At 36.2% G+C, this 21736-nt stretch overlaps 4 protein-coding genes across 4 annotated transcripts; 2 read left to right on the top strand and 2 right to left on the bottom strand.

Moving 5' to 3' along the window:
• Positions 1-4608: 4608 nt before the first annotated feature.
• Positions 4609-9133, top strand: LOC118049276 (conserved oligomeric Golgi complex subunit 5). The gene is made up of 3 exons (XM_035059222.2): positions 4609-5907; positions 6662-7135; positions 8041-9133. Exons 1-3 carry the CDS (start codon positions 4666-4668, stop codon positions 8980-8982), a joined length of 2658 nt encoding a protein of 885 aa, XP_034915113.1. The 5' UTR covers positions 4609-4665; the 3' UTR covers positions 8983-9133.
• A 980-nt stretch (positions 9134-10113) lies between these two features.
• On the bottom strand, positions 10114-13198 carry LOC118049378 (GDSL esterase/lipase At4g10955). The gene is made up of 2 exons (XM_035059368.2): positions 12749-13198; positions 10114-11373 (listed from the first exon to the last, which is right to left on the bottom strand). Exons 1-2 carry the CDS (start codon positions 12889-12891, stop codon positions 10347-10349), a joined length of 1170 nt encoding a protein of 389 aa, XP_034915259.1. The 5' UTR covers positions 12892-13198; the 3' UTR covers positions 10114-10346.
• A 785-nt stretch (positions 13199-13983) lies between these two features.
• Positions 13984-15268, top strand: LOC118049250 (uncharacterized). Its single transcript, XM_035059200.2, has 3 exons — positions 13984-14307; positions 14567-14638; positions 14720-15268. Exons 1-3 carry the CDS (start codon positions 14118-14120, stop codon positions 15016-15018), a joined length of 561 nt encoding a protein of 186 aa, XP_034915091.1. The 5' UTR covers positions 13984-14117; the 3' UTR covers positions 15019-15268.
• Positions 15269-16587: 1319 nt separating this feature from the next.
• LOC118049249 (cytochrome b561 domain-containing protein At2g30890) lies at positions 16588-19325 on the bottom strand. Its single transcript, XM_035059199.2, has 4 exons — positions 18779-19325; positions 18419-18580; positions 17723-17871; positions 16588-17244 (listed from the first exon to the last, which is right to left on the bottom strand). Exons 1-4 carry the CDS (start codon positions 18917-18919, stop codon positions 16941-16943), a joined length of 756 nt encoding a protein of 251 aa, XP_034915090.1. The 5' UTR covers positions 18920-19325; the 3' UTR covers positions 16588-16940.
• Positions 19326-21736: the final 2411 nt, after the last annotated feature.

Raw genomic sequence — 21736 nt, 5'->3', positions numbered from 1 at the left:
TTAAAATTAACTTTTAAAATCAGCACGATTAAAGAAGTTATGCTCCGAAGTGATGCCCTGCGGGTCAAGTTCTGCCGACAAGTTTTGCTCCAAAAATAAATGTACAGATAGAGATTGCTTGCAAAATCTGCATCGTTGATTACCAGCTGTTCAAAATATTTAGCAAAGGTAACATTGACCCTTCCTCGGCAGCGATGACTAAAAGAAAAGCAAGAGATGCAACCAGTCGTCCAATCTCTCGATTTTTTTTGTCCCTACTTTGAACGCGGTGTTCGTCACTGCCCATCTCGATAACTCTGCTCAAATTAGCCTCGAGAAAGTAGCAGTACCTCTCTCTCTCTCTCTCTCTCTCTCTCTCTCTCTCTCTCTCTCTTGCCTGTGATTTTTCAGGGTCTCAAACTTGCGTCAAAATCCATTGCTGTCTTTAATGTATATACGGTCCTAGTTGGTGTCATGAACAGCTACCGTGGATTAATTACAAGAAGCCAAGCACGGGGCAGATGAACGTGTCCATGAGATAGTAGAAAGGTACGTGGAAGATGAAAATGCAGATCTTTCATTTTCTTCGAGTACATGCAAAACGTTTGCTTCCTTTCACCATCTTTCTCGTGGTGCAACGAGTTTCTTCCTCCGAGGCTTCGAAAATCTGCTGCCAGGTGCTACAGCCACTCGTGATAGATAAAAAAAAAACGCTCGAAATCCTGAAAATAGTCAACCCTTGATATGATTAATGTCAATAATAACTGCTTTGACAATGTACAGAAGTTTGAGGTACATCGATTCAAGTTTTTGGCAGAAGAAGAGTGAAAATGACTCGGGGCATTTGGCATCTATTATTGTCTTGTTGACTCGAAGAGGCCATGTATGTGTAATAAGGACGTGTGATAAGAGGCCACGCGTCAACAGGAATCCTAGAAAATCAGGGCCTATCGGATTTCTTAGTTTCTACATGGAGAGTTTGTCTTTAATGTTTGTGGTTACGAGGAAGCACACAGAATACTATTCATTTTAATTTTTTTTGTTTGTTTTCTGAAAGTACCCATCTTCAGCCTTGATTTTTTGTTTTTATTTTGTTTTTTAAATTTATTATTTAATACTTAATTATTTTTTTAAAAAATATTTTTTTTGGTTGGTCATGTACTGATTCTATGAATTTAGTTTATTTTTTATTAATTTTAAACCTTTAATATTTAGATTCATTGTAAGTGAATATATTATATATTTTTTTAATTTATTTTTTAATTTCATAACTCATATCATATTTTAATAAGTTAATTTGGATTCACTCAAGTTAATTTTTTTTAAAGCCATTTTTTTCTAGTAGATTTTTTTATTTTCATCATTTAAAAAATTGATTTGAAAATTGAACTTTATATTTTTTTTTCTTTCCATGAGATTATCTTCGAAATTATGACCCGAATTGTGGGTTAACAGGTTGTTCGAGTTAATCCTGTTCATTTTTTGTCCATTTTTAATTTGAGTATTTTTTTAACTAGACTTCATAATTTTTTTTAATTTATTTTTCATGAGGTTATTACGATCTTCTGATTCGATTCATATGGGCTTAACATATTAACTCAAGTTGACTCGATTCATTTTTTTTTATTTTCACCCTCCAACAACTTAATCTTCTTCTTCTTTTTTTATTAATTTTTTATAATTCAATATTAATTTGGGAATTGAGCTTCGTAGTTTTTTTGAAATTTTCTTTTCATAGAGCTATCCTAGTCTCATGGGTTAAGTTTTTTTTTATTGATTTCGACATTCAACATTGAATGTATTGAAAATTGAGCTTTCGCTACTTTTTTATTTGTTTTTTTTATGAAAGATTATCATAGTCTTGTGATTCAAGTTGTTAGTTTAATAAGTTAACCTAGATTTTTTTTTTTATTTTCATCATTTAACATTTTTTTTAATTACAATAAGAGTAAAATTGATAAGATAAAAAAAGCAAGGGATTCAGTTGATGACGGAGTAATATATTCCTAACTAAATTGAGATTCATGGTTTTTTACTTATGAACATTCTTTTGCATTTAGTTATTACTAGATAAATACGAGTCGTCCTATGCTATGATTTGGATTAAAAAAAATTTCTAAACCTGAAAAAATATATGGGAGTTTCTAACATGTTTTTTTAGTATCTTTTAAACCATACAATGTTTGACTCAATATGATTTAGTTAACATTCACATCAAAATGATTTAAAAACACTAAAAAAATATTAATTCAAAGTAATAAAAAAATAAAAAATTTTCAAATTTTTTAAAAACATAGTTTGACTTATGAGAAATCAAAATATATATTTTTAAAATAAAAATAAAATTAAACAACAATATATTAATCAATTTAGGTTAACTTACCACATTTCTGCAACCTAATCATAAAACTAAGATAAAATAATATAAAGCAAATTGAAAAAAATTACAAAATTCAATTCTTAATCAATCAAATATTAAATGATGATATTGAAGAAAAAAAAAAAAAAAAACAACATTGGTTTTGAGACAAACTCACATAAAATATATCAAAACATACTATATAAATATAAAATATCAAAAGAAAATAAAATAACAAAAAAACAAAATTTTTTTTTTTCATAAAAAATAACCATAAAAAAAAAAACAATGAACTCTGTAAATTAATAATTGAACCGCATGCTATCCCTTTGCTGAACATAGTTTTTAGACAATCCTCTGAATGTTGATCCGAGAAGATCACATGATAAATAAATAGTTGCTCTTGACGGTCACTAACAAGTGGTGCTCGGGCGTATAAATGGTATCTTGTATCAATCACAGTTAGGATGAGACCAATAAAATAAAAATAAAAAAGTTAGGGATTCAATTGATCATGGAGTAATTTGTCCCATGCTAAATTGAGATTCATAATTCATGTCAAACACAATTATATATCTAGATTACCATTATTTCACTTGTCATTTCTCCTTAAGCTACAAATACCCGTTTGGGTTGTCGTTTAAAGTTTTTTTTTTTAGATTTTTTATAGTTTTAATACCATTGATGATTTTAAATCTTCAAGAATATATTAAAATTATCAAAAAATATATTAAAAAAACCCCTCAGTTTTATCAAATAAAAAACACTCAAGCCACAGCACCAAAAAGACAACCCTCAGTTTTATCTTGTTGATGCCTCCATCTCAGTCGTGAGCCGCCAGAATGGGCAGCAAACACCCTCTTAGGATCTCCACTTGTTAAGAGCCCAAACCACCTTGGACCGACTCTTCCAAAAAATAGAGCTGTGTATTAGCATCCATTTCCCTCTCTTTCTGAGAACTAGCCGTTGCAGAACTCTTGACCAAATGGTGGAAACAGAAACCACCACTTCAAATCGTCTACGGAATATTTGGAATTACGTCCCAAACAATGCTTTCAAAATATTTATTTATTTTTATTATTTTAATATAAAAAACAATTATTGCCCACATTTTCAAACATCGCTTAGTCAAAACAAAAAAGAAAAAGAAAAAGAAAAGTGTAATAAAACAGAGAGGAGTATTGGATCCTGTCTTTGCTAGCTGGAAAGACCGAAATCACCATTTTCCACTACAAGATTCTTCCATCAAATCCCTTTAATTTCCCAGAACACCCTCCTCAATCCAACCTAGGCCAGCAAAATCCCGTCTTTTTTTGTTCTTGTTGTCCGAAACAGAGCAAGGCAGCCACTTTATATACACGACAGAACAGAGGCAACACATACCCAGAGACAGAGACAGAGACAGAGAAAGAGAGAGCAAGGTTTTGTTTTTTGTGTCTGCAATGGCAAAGAAGACAGGGCCATCGAAGAAGGTGACGACGGGGAAGGATCGGTCGTATCCATGGAAATTCTCTGGTATCAAATGGAAACGTGGTCTTGATTTTCACTTGAACATAATAGACAATTTGGTCTTCAAGGTTCTGTATGTAGTTGAAGCTGCTGTTCTTGCTTCCACTCTCTGCTTCTTCTATCTCTGCTGTGGCTGCCACATATGAGTAATCAATGGCTAGCTCGTTGTTTTTTCTATCCATTCATTATTTCTTCCCTTGATCTGAATCTGTACTCACCTTCTCGGTAAAATTAAGAGCTAATGATATTTTCGGTATGCATACTTTTTTATTTTTTTTTATTTGAGTGTATCAACATTTATTTTTGCTATTTGAGTGTGTAGATTTTCAATTTTTTTTGTAATCAAGCATTTCTGTTAAATTACTGACACTGTTTTTTAAATTATATTTAACTTGATCCAAAAATTGTTAGCCAAATTTTAAAAACACTCAACTAATAAAAAAAATGAAAATACAAATATTTGAAAAAAAAATAAAAGTAGAAAAAGAAGAGGAATAAAGCACCTAGACTCAATTGAGAATAAAGTAAAATCTTCATGTACACGTGGCGACCACCTGACATATAATTAATAGAATCCAACATAAATATTTGATTAGAAAAAAATTGAAAATTTATTTATTTAGATAGAAAAAAAATAAAAGTTAGTATACTTAAATAGAAAAATTACGCACTAAAAATATTATTAACTCGACAAATTAATACAAGTATGCTTAATATCGGCCGAATTTAAAATTACCCAGGACTCAATTAAGACACAGGTAATACTTGAGGGATCAAATTGCCCTCTTCTATTTTTTTTTTTCCTTCGGGTGTAGCTCATGTCTAAAAAGTTCCTACTTCCGACTGCCACCAGAAGAAATGCTCTCTACCCCCTGAAATCAAATCGAAACCAAACCATAAAGAAAAGAAAAATGGCTTCACCAGCAGCAACACTTCAAAGATCCCAACTCCCCTCCATAAACACCACCGCTTCTCCTTCACATTCTTCCTCTTCTTCCCCCCTTCATCGCCTCTCCACTTTCAAAACCCCTTCTTCGTCCTCTCCTCCTCCGCCATTCTCAACCACCACAAACCCATCACCTTCCCCTTTAGACTCTCTTGCCAAAGACCCAATTCTCTCCCCATTCCTCTCCTCCTCCTTCTCATCCACTTCCTTCTCCTCCGCTGCCCTCTCCTCCGGTTCCCCTGCTTCCACCGCCGAACACCTCCACCATGCCATTCGCTCCCTCGAATCCCAACTCCGTTCCGAAGTCCTTTCCCGCCATTCCCACCTCCTCCACCAACTCTCCTCCCTTAAAGACGCTGAACTCTCCCTCTCCACCATCCGATCCGCCGTCTCCTCTCTCCAGTCCTCCGTCCGCCGCGTTCGATCCGAGCTTTCCGATCCCCATAATTCTATTCAGCCAAAAACTATTCAGCTTTCCAACTTGCATCGAACCATCCAAGCGTTACAGCACACGACTCGCGCGCTGAGGTCGTCGAAAAAGCTTCGAGATTTAATATCTGCATCAGAATCAGAGCCTGAAAAATTGGATCTTGCCAAGGCGGCGCAATTGCATCGCGAGATCTTGACAATGTGTGATGAGTTTGATTTGAGAGAAATCGACGTGGTTGATGAAGAGCTCAGTTGGGTTAAAGAAACTGGGGAAAAACTGCGAAGCGAAGCAATGAAAGTATTAGAGAGAGGAATGGAAGGATTGAATCAGGCAGAAGTGGGAACTGGGTTGCAAGTTTTCTATAATTTAGGAGAGTTGAAGGTGACTGTGGAGCAATTGGTGAATAAGTATAGGGGAATGGGAGTAAAGAGTGTGGGTTTGGCATTGGATATGAAGGCTATTTCTACGAGTGGTGGCGGTGGTTTTGGTCCAGGAGGGATAAGAGGGAGTGGGACTCCACAGATTGGAGGAGGGGCGAAAGCAAGGGAGGGACTCTGGCAGAGAATGGGGAATTGTATGGATAGATTGCATTCTATTGTTGTTGCTATTTGGCATTTGCAGAGAGTGTTGTCCAAGAAGAGGGATCCATTTACACATGTTTTGTTGCTTGATGAGATTATTAAGGTGAGAGGGATTTATTTTAGTTTTCATAATGTTTCGGTTTGTTTGCTGCTTTTAGATGAATGCATACACCTCGGTTTTGGAATGTGGTACCTTTTGTCGTGTGAACTGCTAACCAGAGTTTTAGTTGGTTTGTAGTGTTTAGGTCTTGTAATGCGGTTAGTTATTCATCTGTTTTGGGTTGATCCTGTACTAGAAGTTGATAGCACTAGTTTGTCATGTAATAACCTGTGCATATCTTTGTACCATTAAACGAAGTCTTTGATCTTCAACTTTTGAATATAACAGAACTAAATGTTCTTGGATAGCAGGTTAGCACAATCTGATATCTAGAAAGAAATGCTATTGCATGGAGGTAGTAGGCGTATAATGGACAGATCCAAATCATGTGAAGCTACGGACCATCCCACTTGATCTAGCAATTCAGTGGATTAGCAATCTATAGTCAAAACTCGTTTATGTTTCTTGGTGTTTTTCAATAATAAATTTAGCAATTATATGTGCTTTGTTTTCTGGCTCATGCCATATAAAAGCTTCCTGAGTAGTTCAAGTCATTGTTGATGGTTTCCTGTGTTTTGGTTGCTTTCCTGGGCCATAAAAAAATTCAAGAAAGAAACATTGTCATGCTTATGCTTTTTATTTTTGGGTGGGGGGTGGGGTTATTTCTGCGGATTGTGTACCTACGATTGCTACTTGATTTTCTGCTGCTTTACTTTTCCCCTCTTTCTGTGCTAACAATAAGCTGATATTCTTGTAGGATGGTGATCCCATGCTAACAGACCGAGTTTGGGAGGCACTTGTGAAGGCTTTTGCAAGCCAAATGAAGTCTGCTTTCACCGCATCAAGTTTTGTTAAGGAGATATTTACCATGGGCTATCCTAAACTCCTCTCCTTGATAGAGAATCTACTTGAAAGAATCTCACGTGATACAGATGTCAAAGGGGTTTTACCAGCTATAACTTTGGAAGGAAAGGCACAGATGGCTGCTGCCATTGAAATATTCCAGACATCTTTTCTGGCTCTGTGCTTAAGTCGCCTTTCAGATCTTGTGAACACTGTTTTCCCAGTTTCCAGCCGTGGAAGTGTTCCTTCCAAAGAACAAGTCTCAAGAATTCTCTCCCGTATCCAGGAAGAGGTTGAAGCAGTTCAATTGGATGGGCATTTGACTCTTCTTGTATTGCGTGAAATTGGCAAGGTTTTGCTCCTGCTTGCAGGACGTACTGAATACCAGGTAATTTGGTAAAACAAACAGTGTTTTGGTTTGTTGGCTCAGGTTTCTCCATCAAGTGTTCTTAATTTTCTGGTTTAACGTGCTTATATACATGGCATCGTCCCCTCTATAATACATAAAAACAATCCAACATCATATCTTACTTGAGCGTTTACTCAATCCAGTAATTTGATGTTTTCTTTCCTTCTTTTTCCCTTTTTCTTAAATAAAATTATAGGTCATGTGTTCTTGTAAAAGTATCACAATGCTAAACAACTTAAACCGAACTACAAGAGCACAGCTTCAAGAAATGCTATCACATCTCAGAGTCCACTGTGGATTCCGATCATGGACCCCAGAATCTGATGGTTGATCAATTTTTCATGTTGTGTTTGTGTAGTTTGGTCTTCTGATTTAGATTTTCTCATAAAATCATCATCTTTTATCTGTTGTGTTAGATTGTTACTTGTTAATTGTAATTGTCCTTCTATTCAAAGGGTGAACAAATGGTTAATTCCTGGTATGGTCATATTTACTAGCTTTTCATGCTCAGAAATCTTGGTTCAAGTAAAGCAACTGTTTTCATAGTTTTAGTAGTATGCTATCCAAATCTGGTTATTTAACGCTAGTGGTTTCTTCATATCTTGTGGTGTTTTCTGTTCGATTATGATAAATTTCCAATGTTGGAACTTGAGGACAGAGTAACTTGCATGCTGGAAACTTCTTTCACTCTTGTTTTCATTTGATCATGTTGCTGGACCATGTCATGGATCTCCTTCTGTGGCTAGGCCTTAAAAAATAATATATAGCAATGAAGATTTTCCAAAGTGGATGTAATTGGATTTTCTGAAGGGTTAGTTTTCTCATGATTTTTTTATAGAGGAGAATTCCTTTCATATATTTAAAAAACTGCATTGAAATTTCAGATATCTGCTGGTCATGAGGCACGCCAAATTACAGGTCCTGCAACTGCCGCACAAGTCAAGAACTTTGCTTTGTGCCAGCATTTACAAGAAATCCATACGCGGATATCATCTATGATTGCTGGGATGCCCTTTATCGCCGCGGATGTGTTGTCTCCTTCTCTGGGTGCAATATATGGGGTAGCTCGTGACTCAGTGACACCCCTGTTCAAAGCAATGATTGACCGTCTTGAGACATGCATCCTGCAAATTCACGATCATAACTTTGGTGCTCATGGTATGGATGCTGCAATGGACAACAATGCTTCACCTTACATGGAGGATTTGCAGAAGTGCATTCTTCACTTTCGCACTGAGTTTTTGTCGAGGCTCTTACCTTCAGCAAGGGCTACAATAGCAGGGACAGAAACTATATGCACCCAGCTTGTGAGAAGTATGGTATCACGGGTTTTGATATTCTTTATCAGACATGCATCTCTTGTCCGACCCCTTTCAGAATCAGGGAAACTGAGGATGGCTAGAGACATGGCTGAGCTGGAGCTAACTGTAGGCCAGAGTTTGTTCCCAGTAGAACAACTTGGACCACCATACCGGGCACTCCGAGCATTCCGGCCCCTTATTTTCCTGGAGACATCTCAGTTGGGAGGATCTCCTCTCCTTCAAGATCTGCCACCAAGTGTTGTACTTCACCACCTTTACACCCGAGGCCCTGATGAATTGGAGTCACCACTGCAAAGGAACAGGCTTACACCTATGCAGTATTCACTGTGGCTGGATTCTCAAGGGGAGGATCAGATTTGGAAAGGTATCAAAGCAACTTTAGATGATTATGCCGCAAAGGTTAGATCAAGAGGAGACAAGGAATTTAGCCCTGTATATCCCCTGATGCATCAATTAGGATCGTCTTCGACAGAGAATGATGCCCTGTCCCAAAAGCACCAATGACAAGTATATACAAAGAAAAACAGCATTTTTTAGACTTTTGCTTTCATTTTAAGTTTTTCCATTAATCTTCAATGTATATGAGTAAATTGAGGAAGCTTCCTATAGAGTGGTGCTAATTTTGCTCTCCAGGTACATTTTTCTCTTCATACAATTTTTTTTCACTTCAATTATACTGTCATTTTTTCATAATTGCTATGTGTGTAACTATGAAATTCAAGGGATGAATCATTGCTCCAGGAAAACATCAAACTTTAAGCTAATTGTTCATGAAAATGTCTAATTGTTCTTACTGACAGGTAGAAATTCTGATGTTTGCATCTTGAATAACTTGGTTATTTCGCCTTTACCTTATGGTATGGGAATCTTGAAGTTCGTGCCTTGATTCTTCTACACTTCCCACTCAATTTTCATCCAGAGTAGCATACCAGCATCTAAACTCACAAATTTGAATCCAGCATACTTATTCATAATCCTGAAGCAAGCATGGAGCTATAGGTGCTGTTTTGTGTATTATTTACAATTATCTCAAACCCGAGTCCAACACGTGCACGAGGTTTAAGCACAAAACTTACATTGCATAGGATTTTTTCCAGTGTTTACTTCTCCGACATCACTCTTTCAATGTGAGATTTAGAGTTTTAGACATGTTAATATTTATATTAAAATACTTGTAATAGAGAATATTTTTCAATAAAATCTTAACCTCAAATATAATTGAACCTTACTTTTTAATTTGAACTCAAATATATTTCAAACCAATATCTAGCAAAACCTTCACTGATCCACCAGTATCATTCAGATTCTTTTAACACTTAATTGTTTGAAAATGCAAGACATGATGACCTCTATTACAGGACAATTAAATTTCCGCAAAAAAGAAAAAAAAAGTGCAATTTTTTGTACGAACATCTGAGAACCTCGCTGCAGTAAGATCATGATTATAAATCTTTTACAAAATACAAGTAAAAGAAGATAAGTTGACAGAGAAGTTTTCATTATTCTGAGGTGAATGAATTTTGCCACCTTCAAACTTCGGTATGGGGGAAGAAAATGGAATCTTCTGTCTTATTCTTCACACGTCAAAGAAAGAAACGAATAAATTACAAAAGATTATTGTGAGAAGAAAAAAGATTAATGATGAAATGCGGGTACACATTTAACATTTACCTTTCCACGCTTGAATTAGATGAACACAAATTTTCCAGCAAGACAATCTATGAATACAATTTTACTTTGCTCTTTTTTTTTTTTCCTTTTCTGTTTGCTATCTATCAGATACAGATTACAAACAGAGAATGGTAGTTTGAAAGAAACAGGAACGAAAACGAGGTATTTGGCAAATAATGAGAGCATATAACCTTATGTCATTGTGGCATTCGCTGTGTTGCTTGTGTAGCTGGGAAAGTATACAACGATTTCAGCTGCCTGCTCATGAGCTTGCTGTTATGTAGAGCCTGTTGAAGTTGCCCATCATCAGACCACCATTGCTCTAATCCATGAGCCTCAAGAAACTTCTGTTTTCCCTTGGACATAACAAACAGCTTCGCAGCAACTTGCCCATTTGCAGGACCTGCATTCTCCTTGTCAGCTTCTTTTTTATCTCCAGTTCCATCCGGGTCAGTGTAAGAGCAGCAGATGTAGTCACTATTGTTCACGTAGAAATTAGGCGCCCAATTTTTTAATCCCATAGAAGAAGTTTTATAACCCAAAAGAGGTATCCAACCCCTCAATCCTAAAGCAGAAGTCTTCTCTCCGTCATCACCGGTTGCCTGTGTTTCACCGTTTGAAGGAAGCATTGACTTAAATCTCTTCCAAGCAAACCCAGCCTTCTCTCCTATGTTTCTTAAGCTCATTGCCATGGAAACAGAAGGCGGGTTAAATAAATGGGCCTCCACATACACTCCTTCTTTAGCTAATGCTTTTCCCACCTGGAGAGCAAAACCAGCCCCCAAGGAATGACCAGCAACACATACATTGCTGCTTCCATACATTTCAGCAACTGATTTTAAAGCCTCCAACGCTACTTTGAATCTGACAGAACCTTTCAAACTTTCCCATGCCAGAAAACGGAGGTCATCCTCAATATCCCTCCGGATTGTAGGGCCTTTGAGTAAAGTTCCTCGGAGTGCTAAAACAGCCTTTGGTGCTCCGCTGGGTCTTATAAGGACCATGTCAGCTAATGCTGCAGCTCGATCCCATTCTAGGACCGCACCAAATATAGATCCATCTCTTTCATCGATTAAGGTTTGGGTCAATTTGTATTTGAAGCTTCGCCACCAATTTGGAGCTAGCGCATTTTCTTCTGTTCTGTTCTCTTGTCTGTCAATTTCAAGCAAGTAAACTGCTTGAATGAAGCAGGAAAATACAGTTCGCTTGTAGTTCTCTTTCTTCCTGTATACAAAGATCATCTATGAGAAACAAAATTATCATGGATATTGATAAAGATCATATATTCTGACAATAGATTGCAGGCAAATTTCTGCAGGTGAGCATGTTCCTAGCAATTGAAAACCACCAATACGTCGCGTTCCTACTTAAGTTGTATATCAATGAATGACGGGTTTTTACCATAACTGGAGGAGAAGAATAAAATCCAAAAAAGGCAAATGAGAAGCAATAAACTGATTATCCGGTCATAACAAAGGAGAAATTTAAACCATTTACCAACCTCCTTAGGAACAAAAAGAAATGAATGTTGCATTTTGTGAGCCAGCAGATTAGGGCATGATTCTGCATTACAGAACCCGAAATCACATCACTGATAGAGAATCACAAAATCATCATTGATAGGAAAGATCCTCACGCACCCAGCTCACATATATATGTTCCTCCTCCAAATGATCACATAGTACATATAGCTAGGGTTTTGCTCCTTTACTAACGCATTCTATCATTCAAAAAGGGCTCGAAATCGAAGACTGGACAAACTTTAAGAAATCCTAGTATTTCACTTGCTCTCCGCTCTCCGCTCTGCCCTATACTCTTGTTCGGAGAAATTACATGAAACAAAAGAACAAAGCTAAAAATATACAAGATTTATATCCCGTCAATGATCTCCACGAGTAATTAATTAACCAATTAGCCTCTAGAAGTCCAAGATTCAATGACCTCTACTACTAGAAATCTTGTTCTGTCCTAGACAACAACGTTCTCCAGCAAAGGAAAGTCCAAGAATAATTAGAACAAATAAGTAAGTAGCTACAATCTCCAAATCCAAACATAACCCGAATCCCACATTCCAGCTAAAATTAAGGAACCCCGGAAATTTGGTCATGAAGAAATGATTATTAATTTATTTTAAGTATTGATGAAGGAATCCCACTGATGGTGGAGTCTCAACATTGATTATGTGAATATATAATCCACAATCACCTATCACAAAGAATATGGGAATCCACAATCTATACCACCAGTTACATTAAGTAAACATAAATAAAGAAATCCAACAAAAAACCCCTGCTCTTTAAATCCAGTAAACTAAATTCAACCAAAGATCCATCTGATTGACAGAACTTACCAAAACTATCAAGAATTGATTACCATCTATAACAACCAGGACACAAATCATGTGCAAACCATGAACTTATAATCAGGCAGCATAAATAAGGAAGTTACTGCATCAGTATCTTAAACCCAGATGCCCATTTATGTCATGCTCTCTGTTTCTGATTATTCAAATCTAAAATTGATCAAAACCCGCCTCTTACTTGTACCCACACGAAGAGAGAAAAAAAAAAGTAGCAACACTAATAATAACAATACTGACCAACTAGAACTGATAAGGTCTCTCCAATTAGGAGAAGCCACATTTCGAGGTCCGGAGACATGAAACGCATATGGGTGTGCTTCTTCTTCTTGAACCACCACCATATCCCTCTCTTGTAATTCACCACTACAACTGTTTGCCATTTCCAGTTTATATCCTTCTCTTCTTCTCCGTATAGTTTGGTTTTCTTGAGACACAGACAGAGATTGAGAGAAGGAAACTGTGCGTGGATTCTGTTTCGCTGAGATTTGATAAGCTGCCTTCTTTCTCAGCTTTTTAATTGGTTAGCTTTGCTTACATGGAATCTGATTCTCTCCCTGTTCGATTCAATTGCTACCCTATTCAATTTCTTTCTTTCAAATCACAATATTTGAAAGGCTAACGCCTGGACTCTCATCCACAACGGTCATATTTTTCTCTAACGTTGTCGGTTTATAACTAAATGACTTTTTTGTCCCTGGAAAAGTGTTTTTTGTAATCCCGAATGAGTATGAAAGCGTGTGTGCTGCGTCTCGGAAAAGGGAAAGGAGCCAGGTTCCTTCCCCGGGCTCTATCTTCCACAAGAAGTAAAGTTAATGGGTTGTAGGGGTATTTTGGTATTGACGATGGGACTTTAGCTTCGGCTTCATGCTGTTTTTGCATTTAAAAATATTTTTAAAAAATATTGAAATTTTTTTATTTGTCTACTTTTAAATTATTTTTTTATATTTTAAGATTATTTTATTGCATGGATTTCAAAAATAATTTATAAAAAATATATATTTTAATATATTTTCAAAAAAAAAAAAACTTTGAAAAAGCTACCATCCTTTTAAAACATTCTTATATACAGCTGTACGCTTTTGATAGGATGTTAATGGTTTCGTGAACGCTTTGTTTGGGAAGGAAAGAAAGAAATTGTTTTCCCGTTTTATGATTGGATGAAGGGAATGTGAGAGGAATAATCCATGAGCGTTCTTTGGGACAATAACGACTCTAAATCTCTAATCCATCATAAAATCTCCACGTGTGAGTGAATCTGATCCTGACCGTTGATCATCAAGATCCAATACAGTGTAATGAAAATAGAAAATAGAAAATAATAGTAAGAGAACTAATAACCGGGAAGCCCATCTGGACTCCAATGCACTGGATCCACACCTCCTCCCAAGGCCCACACAAGTTGTAATTGTGGAAGAGAGCTCTTCAGATTCTGGCCTGTTTATTTTATTTTGAAAAAGAAAAGAAATAAATATTTCAGGTGGCTACAATACGAGAGAAATTTGAAACGAGAACCTCATGAATTATTATAGCCTCACAATTACAAAGCAAAAAGAACTGAATACTCGAAAGCTGCAGTAGATTTTTGACAAAACAGAAGTAATAATCCATGGCCTTGAATCTCAGTGCCTCTTCTCTTTCCCATGTATCCTCTTCTACCACCGGCCCTCAGTTTCTAATCCCAGCACACAAGCACCTCCTCAAGCTCTACCCCTCTTCCTTCTCTTGTACTAAAACCTCTGCTCAATCAGAAAGTGCTGCAAGTGGAGTTACAGAGCAAGACCCTTCTTCCTTTTCAGGTATTTTCCCGGTTGTTGCTCTCTTTTTAGTATCTCTTTAAGGTTGTTCTAGTCAAATTTGTTAGTACAGTGCCAAAACTTTCAAGAATTCCAAAGCAGGAGAACAATTCAGAGCCCTTAATGCTAACGTGTTATTTACTGCCAGTCCTGGTTCCAAATGTTGTAAAATTTCTTGTTAAAACTTTTTGAAGGTTGTTGAATTGGATAAAGGATTTGGTGATTGACCCTATCGTGTGATTTTAATGTTTTTGCATTGAAGGGTCTCGGCCTTCCACGCGCACACAGCTCGATCTCCTGGAACAACTCACCTCTGCCACACCATCCGCTGAAGGTATGTGAATTATATCTCTACAAATCTGTTCCATTCATTTTAGATCAGCAATAGTCAGAATTTACTTGCTTCACTGATCAGGTTATGAGAGTGATGGTGGTTCTGGTAAACTTACAATTCGTGAGCAGCTGGCTCAATTGGTTGGAGAAGGAGATGGTGATTTCAGCATTCCATTGGGTAAAAAAAACTTGAAGAAAGTTAGTGCCAAGTTCTTAACTGTTTCACAGAAGAGAAACATTAGAAGACAAGCTTACCTAAATCAAGTATCTCAAAGGAATGATTCAGTTTTCTTTGCCACCATCGGAGCTTTCATAATTCTTCCGCCGATTATAATCTTAGGAATTGCCATATTAACTGGTTATGTGCAGCTTTTTCCATGATACTATACTCCTTAAATTGTTGTAGAGAAATTATAGCTTGATACTCCCATATATAAAAAGCTGTTGCTTGTTAGCTAGTTAGTTACAAGGTTTTCATAAGTTTCACATCTTAAGAGGAAAAAAAAAAAAGTAAGCTGAAAACTATGAAATGAACTGTTGATAGCATTAGAGTGCTAGTATATCGGAAGGAAACGAAATCGTTCTGTTTTGCCATCATCACATTTGAAATACAATTTTGTTCTTTTGTTTATGGTGGGTGTTAGAGACCAGTCATTGCAAAATCTTGCATCTTCATGAAGAGAGATGATGGATAAAGGTGAAAGAGCAAGTAATTTCTTGAAATGATGTGATATACAATTTGAAATTCTCTAATCAGTGATGGCATTTAAGATGAGTTCTTTAACACCGGCTAATGTCTACCTGTGTCATATGAGGATTTGGGAGGTATTGAACGATATCTGACACAAGATTTGTCATAAATCACTCACAGACTTAGTTTCGTGTCTCTCATTTTCATGTCTGCCACAAAGGTGTGATGAACACTATTCTAAATGTGTGATGGGTTGTTGAAAGCTACAAGCTAGCATCAGTGGTGAATGTTGACTTCAAACTAGAGAGAGAGAACCTTCCTTACACATCTAATGCTATCATGCATTTTCAGAAAACTTCTGCATAAAGAAATCAAATACATAAATTTCATTTAAACTCTAGAACCTTGAAAGTGACTGACCATCTTTCTGCTTGACGAGGACGAAGTTCAATTCTTAGATAGTGAGACTCGCATCTTGAGAGAGAAAAAATCATTTCTCTGACGTTTCCCCTTCCTTCAAATCCAATTTATGCATCATTCTGTTTTTAACAGAGTATCAGATCAGCTTCTCTGGCTATAGTCTTTCAAATTCAGAATGTTCAGGGCTAATTCCCTATCCTTGATCCTTTTACTCTCGTCTCCCAATTCTTGCTCGAAGCCATTTCTCAGGAAGGGCAAAGATCTGCTGTCTTTATGTATAATTTCTCCGTTTCTGAATCAGATCAACTTTAGCTGGAGCTTTTCTTGAACAGCATATCAATTATTGCTCATGATTAGTAAATATAAAAGGTCCTGCCAACATATGAATATAGTTCTTCCTGCAGAAACTTTGTAAACTGCACATTTTCTAACAACTAGCAACTATTTTATATCTCGAGATTATTGAGAGAGATTCATCAAGACGTCTTAGTTGCCTCCTTGTTCCAAACGGGCAAGCAATGGTTTTTAATAGTGTCAAGCATGTACAGTGGCCAACGGATGTCGCTGTTTTCAACACAAAGATCCTTTTGATCCCAGCGGGATTGTAAAAGAGGACACAATAATTAACCAGGCATTATGATGGCTTAGAGAGAGTAAAGAAGAACTACAGAGCTTGATAATTATTGCAAGATCCAAATTTCTCTTTCTTTTCCCTTGACTTGTATGGAAAATAAACAGAAACAGCTTTCATGTGAACCATATTACCATCTACCAGATCAGATTTATCCTCTCAAGATTTCTGCTCCACACCGTCTTAAATTATTATCAAACCCGTTAGATATCGGAAAACTGTATTTATACTCCATGAAAAGGGAAACCCTAGATACAACACTAAAATCCCAACATGGTCGAGAAATCTATATTCAAATTTACAACTGTTGTGCAATAGTAGTTCACCAAAAATGAAAAAGCGAAAAAGAAGAAGCATAATTTATCTTATTAAGACTTGCTATAAATCTCCGATCCAGCGTTCAATGCTTCCAAATACTGGTCCTTTGCAGTGGAGAATATCCAATGATAAGAAAAACTAGAGGTGGGCATAATTCTCTGTTAGTAATATCTCCAAGTTCTCCTTTCAAAATCCTATTATAGCGGGGCCATAATTGTTTTCAACGGCATTTTATCTACTTTCTCAGCAAGACTCGGTTGTTGATCCCTTTTTCTTTTCTCCTGGAGAAATTACTTGATGAGTGGGCCTCAATGGTTCCAAAATGACTCCTTGCTTATGTATATAATCCCATTTGTCTTGGAACAGGTAAAACAAAATAATGAAAGAGACCTCGGTGGTGAAAACTATAGTCCAAACATGTATTCTTCTTGATGTTTTCTGATGGTAAGCTTGTAACCCTGTGTATACGTTGACGATTCCCAGAAGAGATACCGCAGTTCCGGTTATCCAGTGCACAAAAAACCACAGACCTCTTCCTTTAGATCCTCTGTATATGAAGACATTACATATAAACTCAGATTCTTAGCTAATTGAGGCTGGCATATATTATTTAACTTCTCATTAATTACTACTCTTCCAATGTGTTCTTTCTGCACTTTTTTGTGCTCTATCTGCATTTTCTATCATTAGCCTGTTGTTTTTTATTTTTTAAAAGTATTTTTGAAAAAAAAATAAATTTTATTTTATTTATTTATTTATTTTAAATTAATATATTTTTAGTGTTTTTAAATCGATGTGCTAATATCAAAAATAATTTTTAAAAAACAAAAAATCATTATTAATATATATTTTAATATGAAAAATTATTTAAAAAACAACTATAACCACCCTATCAAACAAGAGCGGATAAGTTTAGCCTCAGGTAACTTCAGCTAGCAGGCCTGGAAATGGCTGAGTGAGGTTGAGTAAGATGTAAATGCCTAAGAATATGAATATAAAAAATACAATGAAGCCTGATAGCTTACCTCCTAGGTCGTAGAAACCCAATGAGTGCTTGTAACCATACCATACCATATAGGCCCACGCCTATTCGTTGATGGTGATTGTCGAATGAGTTGTTGAAGTTCTTTATAGACATTACAGCTCCGGCTGTGGAGAGAAGTACAGAAAGCATCTGCAGAACACAAATTACTCATTCAATACATACATGAAATCTTACACTATGGTCATGTAGTAAATTTAAAGAAGTAAAGTTGTTATCCTCGCTCGTGTGTAAGATGGCTTTACGTGTTCATTTGTGAATGGCCTAGAGACACCTAATGTCATAATTCTGTACCATGAGTATGCTAAATTAAGATCATAAATCCATGAACTGCCAATCAACTATTACTTTATTATCATCGTCTTTACTTCCTTCTCAAGTAGTCATGAGATTAGCAACAAACCGTGGGCTACATAAAATACTTGCAGAAAAGGAAACAGCTCTACTTTGTGTTTCTCTTTCATCATCATTAAAAGCTAAAGAGTGGGGTGTCGACCTTAAATAAACAAAGCTCAAAGCTTTAGTGATATCTTTTTGTAACCTGTACAGAGATACTGTTTTACGTTTGAAAGTAAAAGAAACTAGAAGGAAAAAAATTAACCTTGATCGTGGGAAAATTGAAGAGGATAATGGAACCATAGTTACCAAAAGAAAAAGAAAAAGAAGAGAAAGAACCTGCCTGCGAAATGGAATGAACATAGAAAAGAATCTTAAGCCGTCGTCCGCATGCCTCTCTGTGTGACATTCTGATAGCGATCACCCCAACAGGCATTAGAAATCCCATTGAGGTCCACAGCAGAAACCCATGGAGTGTAATCTCGAACAGCAGTTTAGGACTTGACTGTTGTTACAGAATATCAGTCAGTTTTATTGGAATCGCAAGATGGTAACGGGCTAGTTTGTAAAATTGAAATGAACGTGGCATATGTATGAAGAAAAAAAAAGGAGTGCAGAAGATGATGGATTTCAATTCTGAAACATCAGGGATTAGATAATAAGAACTTCACCTAAAAAACAACTATAAGCAAAACATGAATACCTTATGAATGATGTTCTTGTTGCTAGTAAGATTGCCTGTGGTTTTCAAGTGTTCTTGAGATGAAATGACAAATGGTAGGAGAAGAAGAATAACAAGACTCGCACAGATGGTGAAAGAAACCAGTTTCTGTAGAAGTTGCATTGTTTTTCAGAAGCACAGCCAAGGACTTTCTGTAATTCTTTTTCTGGGTGAACTTCAGTTGGAGGCTAAAAGGTTTGGTGCATTAAAATGATGTAAAGACAGAAAAAATGGAGCAGTAGCGCAACTGAATGCGTTTTTGATGTATTTCTTACAAGAAATGCAGGTTCAGCTTCATGAATTCTCTCCAGATATAGCAATACTAACTTGCCTTGGAGAATTATCGGTAATTTCACCTTTCTCTGCGTGCCCGCCGCATACAAATATACCAACTAGACAGGCTTCTAGAATGTTATTTCAAGAAACTATAATGCTCATATGTTGAATTTAAGAATTTCAGGATGAAAGGTTATTTTTACCAAGACAAAGTAGGATATTTTAAATACAGAACTCTATGTATTGCATAGAGATTGATTCTTTTAGGTGGGGGGATTCGAGTAAGAAAAAGGCGGGTAGCAAGGTAATGGTCATGGACTGCAATTTCAACCAAGTGGGGTTCACTTTGACAGAGAAAAAGGAAGGTCGGATTTCAATGGAGGACAGAAGTTTGAATTTGTAAAGTGAGTCTTGGCAGGTTACACTAGCAGACAGTACTATCTTCTGCTTTATTCCCACTGCTTGGTATACATCTAGCATTAGCATCATGGATACACCAGCCCACAAAACGAAAATAATTTGATAAAAGAAAACACAAATATATTTTTAGTTTTGTGAAAAGATAAGATGATTTTTAGATTGCATATGTAGTAAACCCAGCTAGGCGGCCTTCACTGAAACAGATGATTTCATAGACATCCATCGTTTTAACCCCTTGTTATTTAATTTGGCAGCTGCCTTTTTTATCCAAATCATCATCCTACAGACCAAACCAACCTGTAGCATGGATAACTGATAAAGAACAATAAAATCCTGATGAGTTTCTCTGATGGTATTTACGAACACTTAAAAAAAGACTTGCTCCTAAACGAAGGTACGTAGCAACTCTCAAATCAAGAAAGGTGGGCCAAGACAAGCTTTGCCCGTCTACACAACTTTTTAGCTGTGAGAAATGTAGCAGTGATTGCGCACATAGCTGAAGTGGTCCTTCCCCTGTCACATACTGCAGCTGATTTTCTTCAAGCTCATGATGAAGGTTTGGAGTCTCTACCTGTTTTACACGGCTAAATATTCCTAAAGAAAGAGACAAGTGATTGTCTCTAATCTGTTTTGCATGTGATTCATTCCACCCACCCCCATGCCACCGTTTCTGGGCGTATGTACCCGCTCTTGCTAGCTAGATCGGAAGCATCGCAGCTCAAGGAGTAGTTGATATCAGCCTGTGCTAAACCTAGATTACAGTATTACGGACAAGACTTGCGACGCACGCATGCTTTAAAGTACCCTAAACATTTACAAGGACACAGCCCGAAGTACAATAATCATGTGGATCGCATACCTATATACAAGGAAATAATAAAAGCTTGCTGTGATAATAAGGATACAATCAAGAACTCCAGCAATAATAATCATCATCATAAATATAACAAGGCAGAGGCTAATAGCAGTATTGGAACTAGTTTTGATTAATGCCATCTTGACACCATCTTGTTATTTAGACATTACCCAATTAAGTTGATTCCGGATTGAGTTTCATTGCTATGATTTTATCAATAAAGAAAGGAGCCAATCATATCATTTCGTGATACATGTCACATGTGGTTCAACAGCAATGCTCACCCGTATAATCATTACTGAGTTGAAAGGAAATCATAATGTATTTTTCAACTTGCTGTATGAGCTCATATATATTCTAGTTGGAAAATCAATGGCGTTGAAAAATGATAAAAGCCATTCACCTGCCTTTATTCTAGAGAAGACATATCTGAACAATACAAGGCCGAGAACCCAGGTCTGGCGAAGGGAATGCTTCTTTGACAAAGTGGCTCTGAAGAATAATCGAGTGATTGTCCAAAGAAAAAGGCTCTGTTTTGTTGATTTGAGCTCCTAACCAACTTTATTGTTTTGTCAATGGAGGCTTATATGCTGACTGGACATCGTGCTTTGGCCTTTATGTAAAGAGATTGGAAAGGTGGTAGGACGACTAGAGTTTTTAACAGAATCGGGTGGCGAATAGAGACAGTGACGAGACCCTCTACCCAATGAGAATGATTTCATGCTCTTCTTTCATAATTCTCAGAAATAAATAAATAGATAGATAGATATATAGACCCTTGATTGGTGCGTCCAATGCTGATTTTTAATTACTAAAGATGGCAATCAGTTCCATTTTGATTAACTAAAGTCGAACTTGATGATATCTGTCCTTCTCACTTGAATACCACTCGATTTTTTATCTAATCAGATGAGGAATTGAGTAGCAATGAGTTAATCTTCTTGAATCTATGAATTTTTATCCTAAGAGATGAAAATTTATTATTTTTTTACTTGAAAGTTTCATGAGGGACATATACCTCTAAATCTTGTAGTTTTTAGAGGAAAAAAAGAGATAAATATATTATTAATGGGATAATAAATTCTTAAAAGATCTTATATGCATATATAAATATAAAAAATTTATTACCGAATGATTATTCTAAATAAAAAGATATGGTTGTTTATTAAGTTTTTAATACTTATATTATAGAGAATTATTCAGGATCAAATATATATTTTTAGAACTTGATAATGTACAAGTTTTTTGAACCCATGTTTTTATAGATTTAACTGACTATAAAATTTAAATTTTTTTGGTCTAGCATATTTATTAAACCCATGTTTCCTTCGACTTGGCTAATTGCTAAATCCAAGTTACTTGAATCTAGTATATTTGTCAAACTCATA

This window comes from Populus alba, chromosome 2 (genome assembly GCF_005239225.2).
Source record: "Populus alba chromosome 2, ASM523922v2, whole genome shotgun sequence".
Lineage (NCBI taxonomy): Eukaryota > Viridiplantae > Streptophyta > Magnoliopsida > Malpighiales > Salicaceae > Populus > Populus alba.
This window is presented reverse-complemented; position numbering and strand designations above follow the sequence as displayed.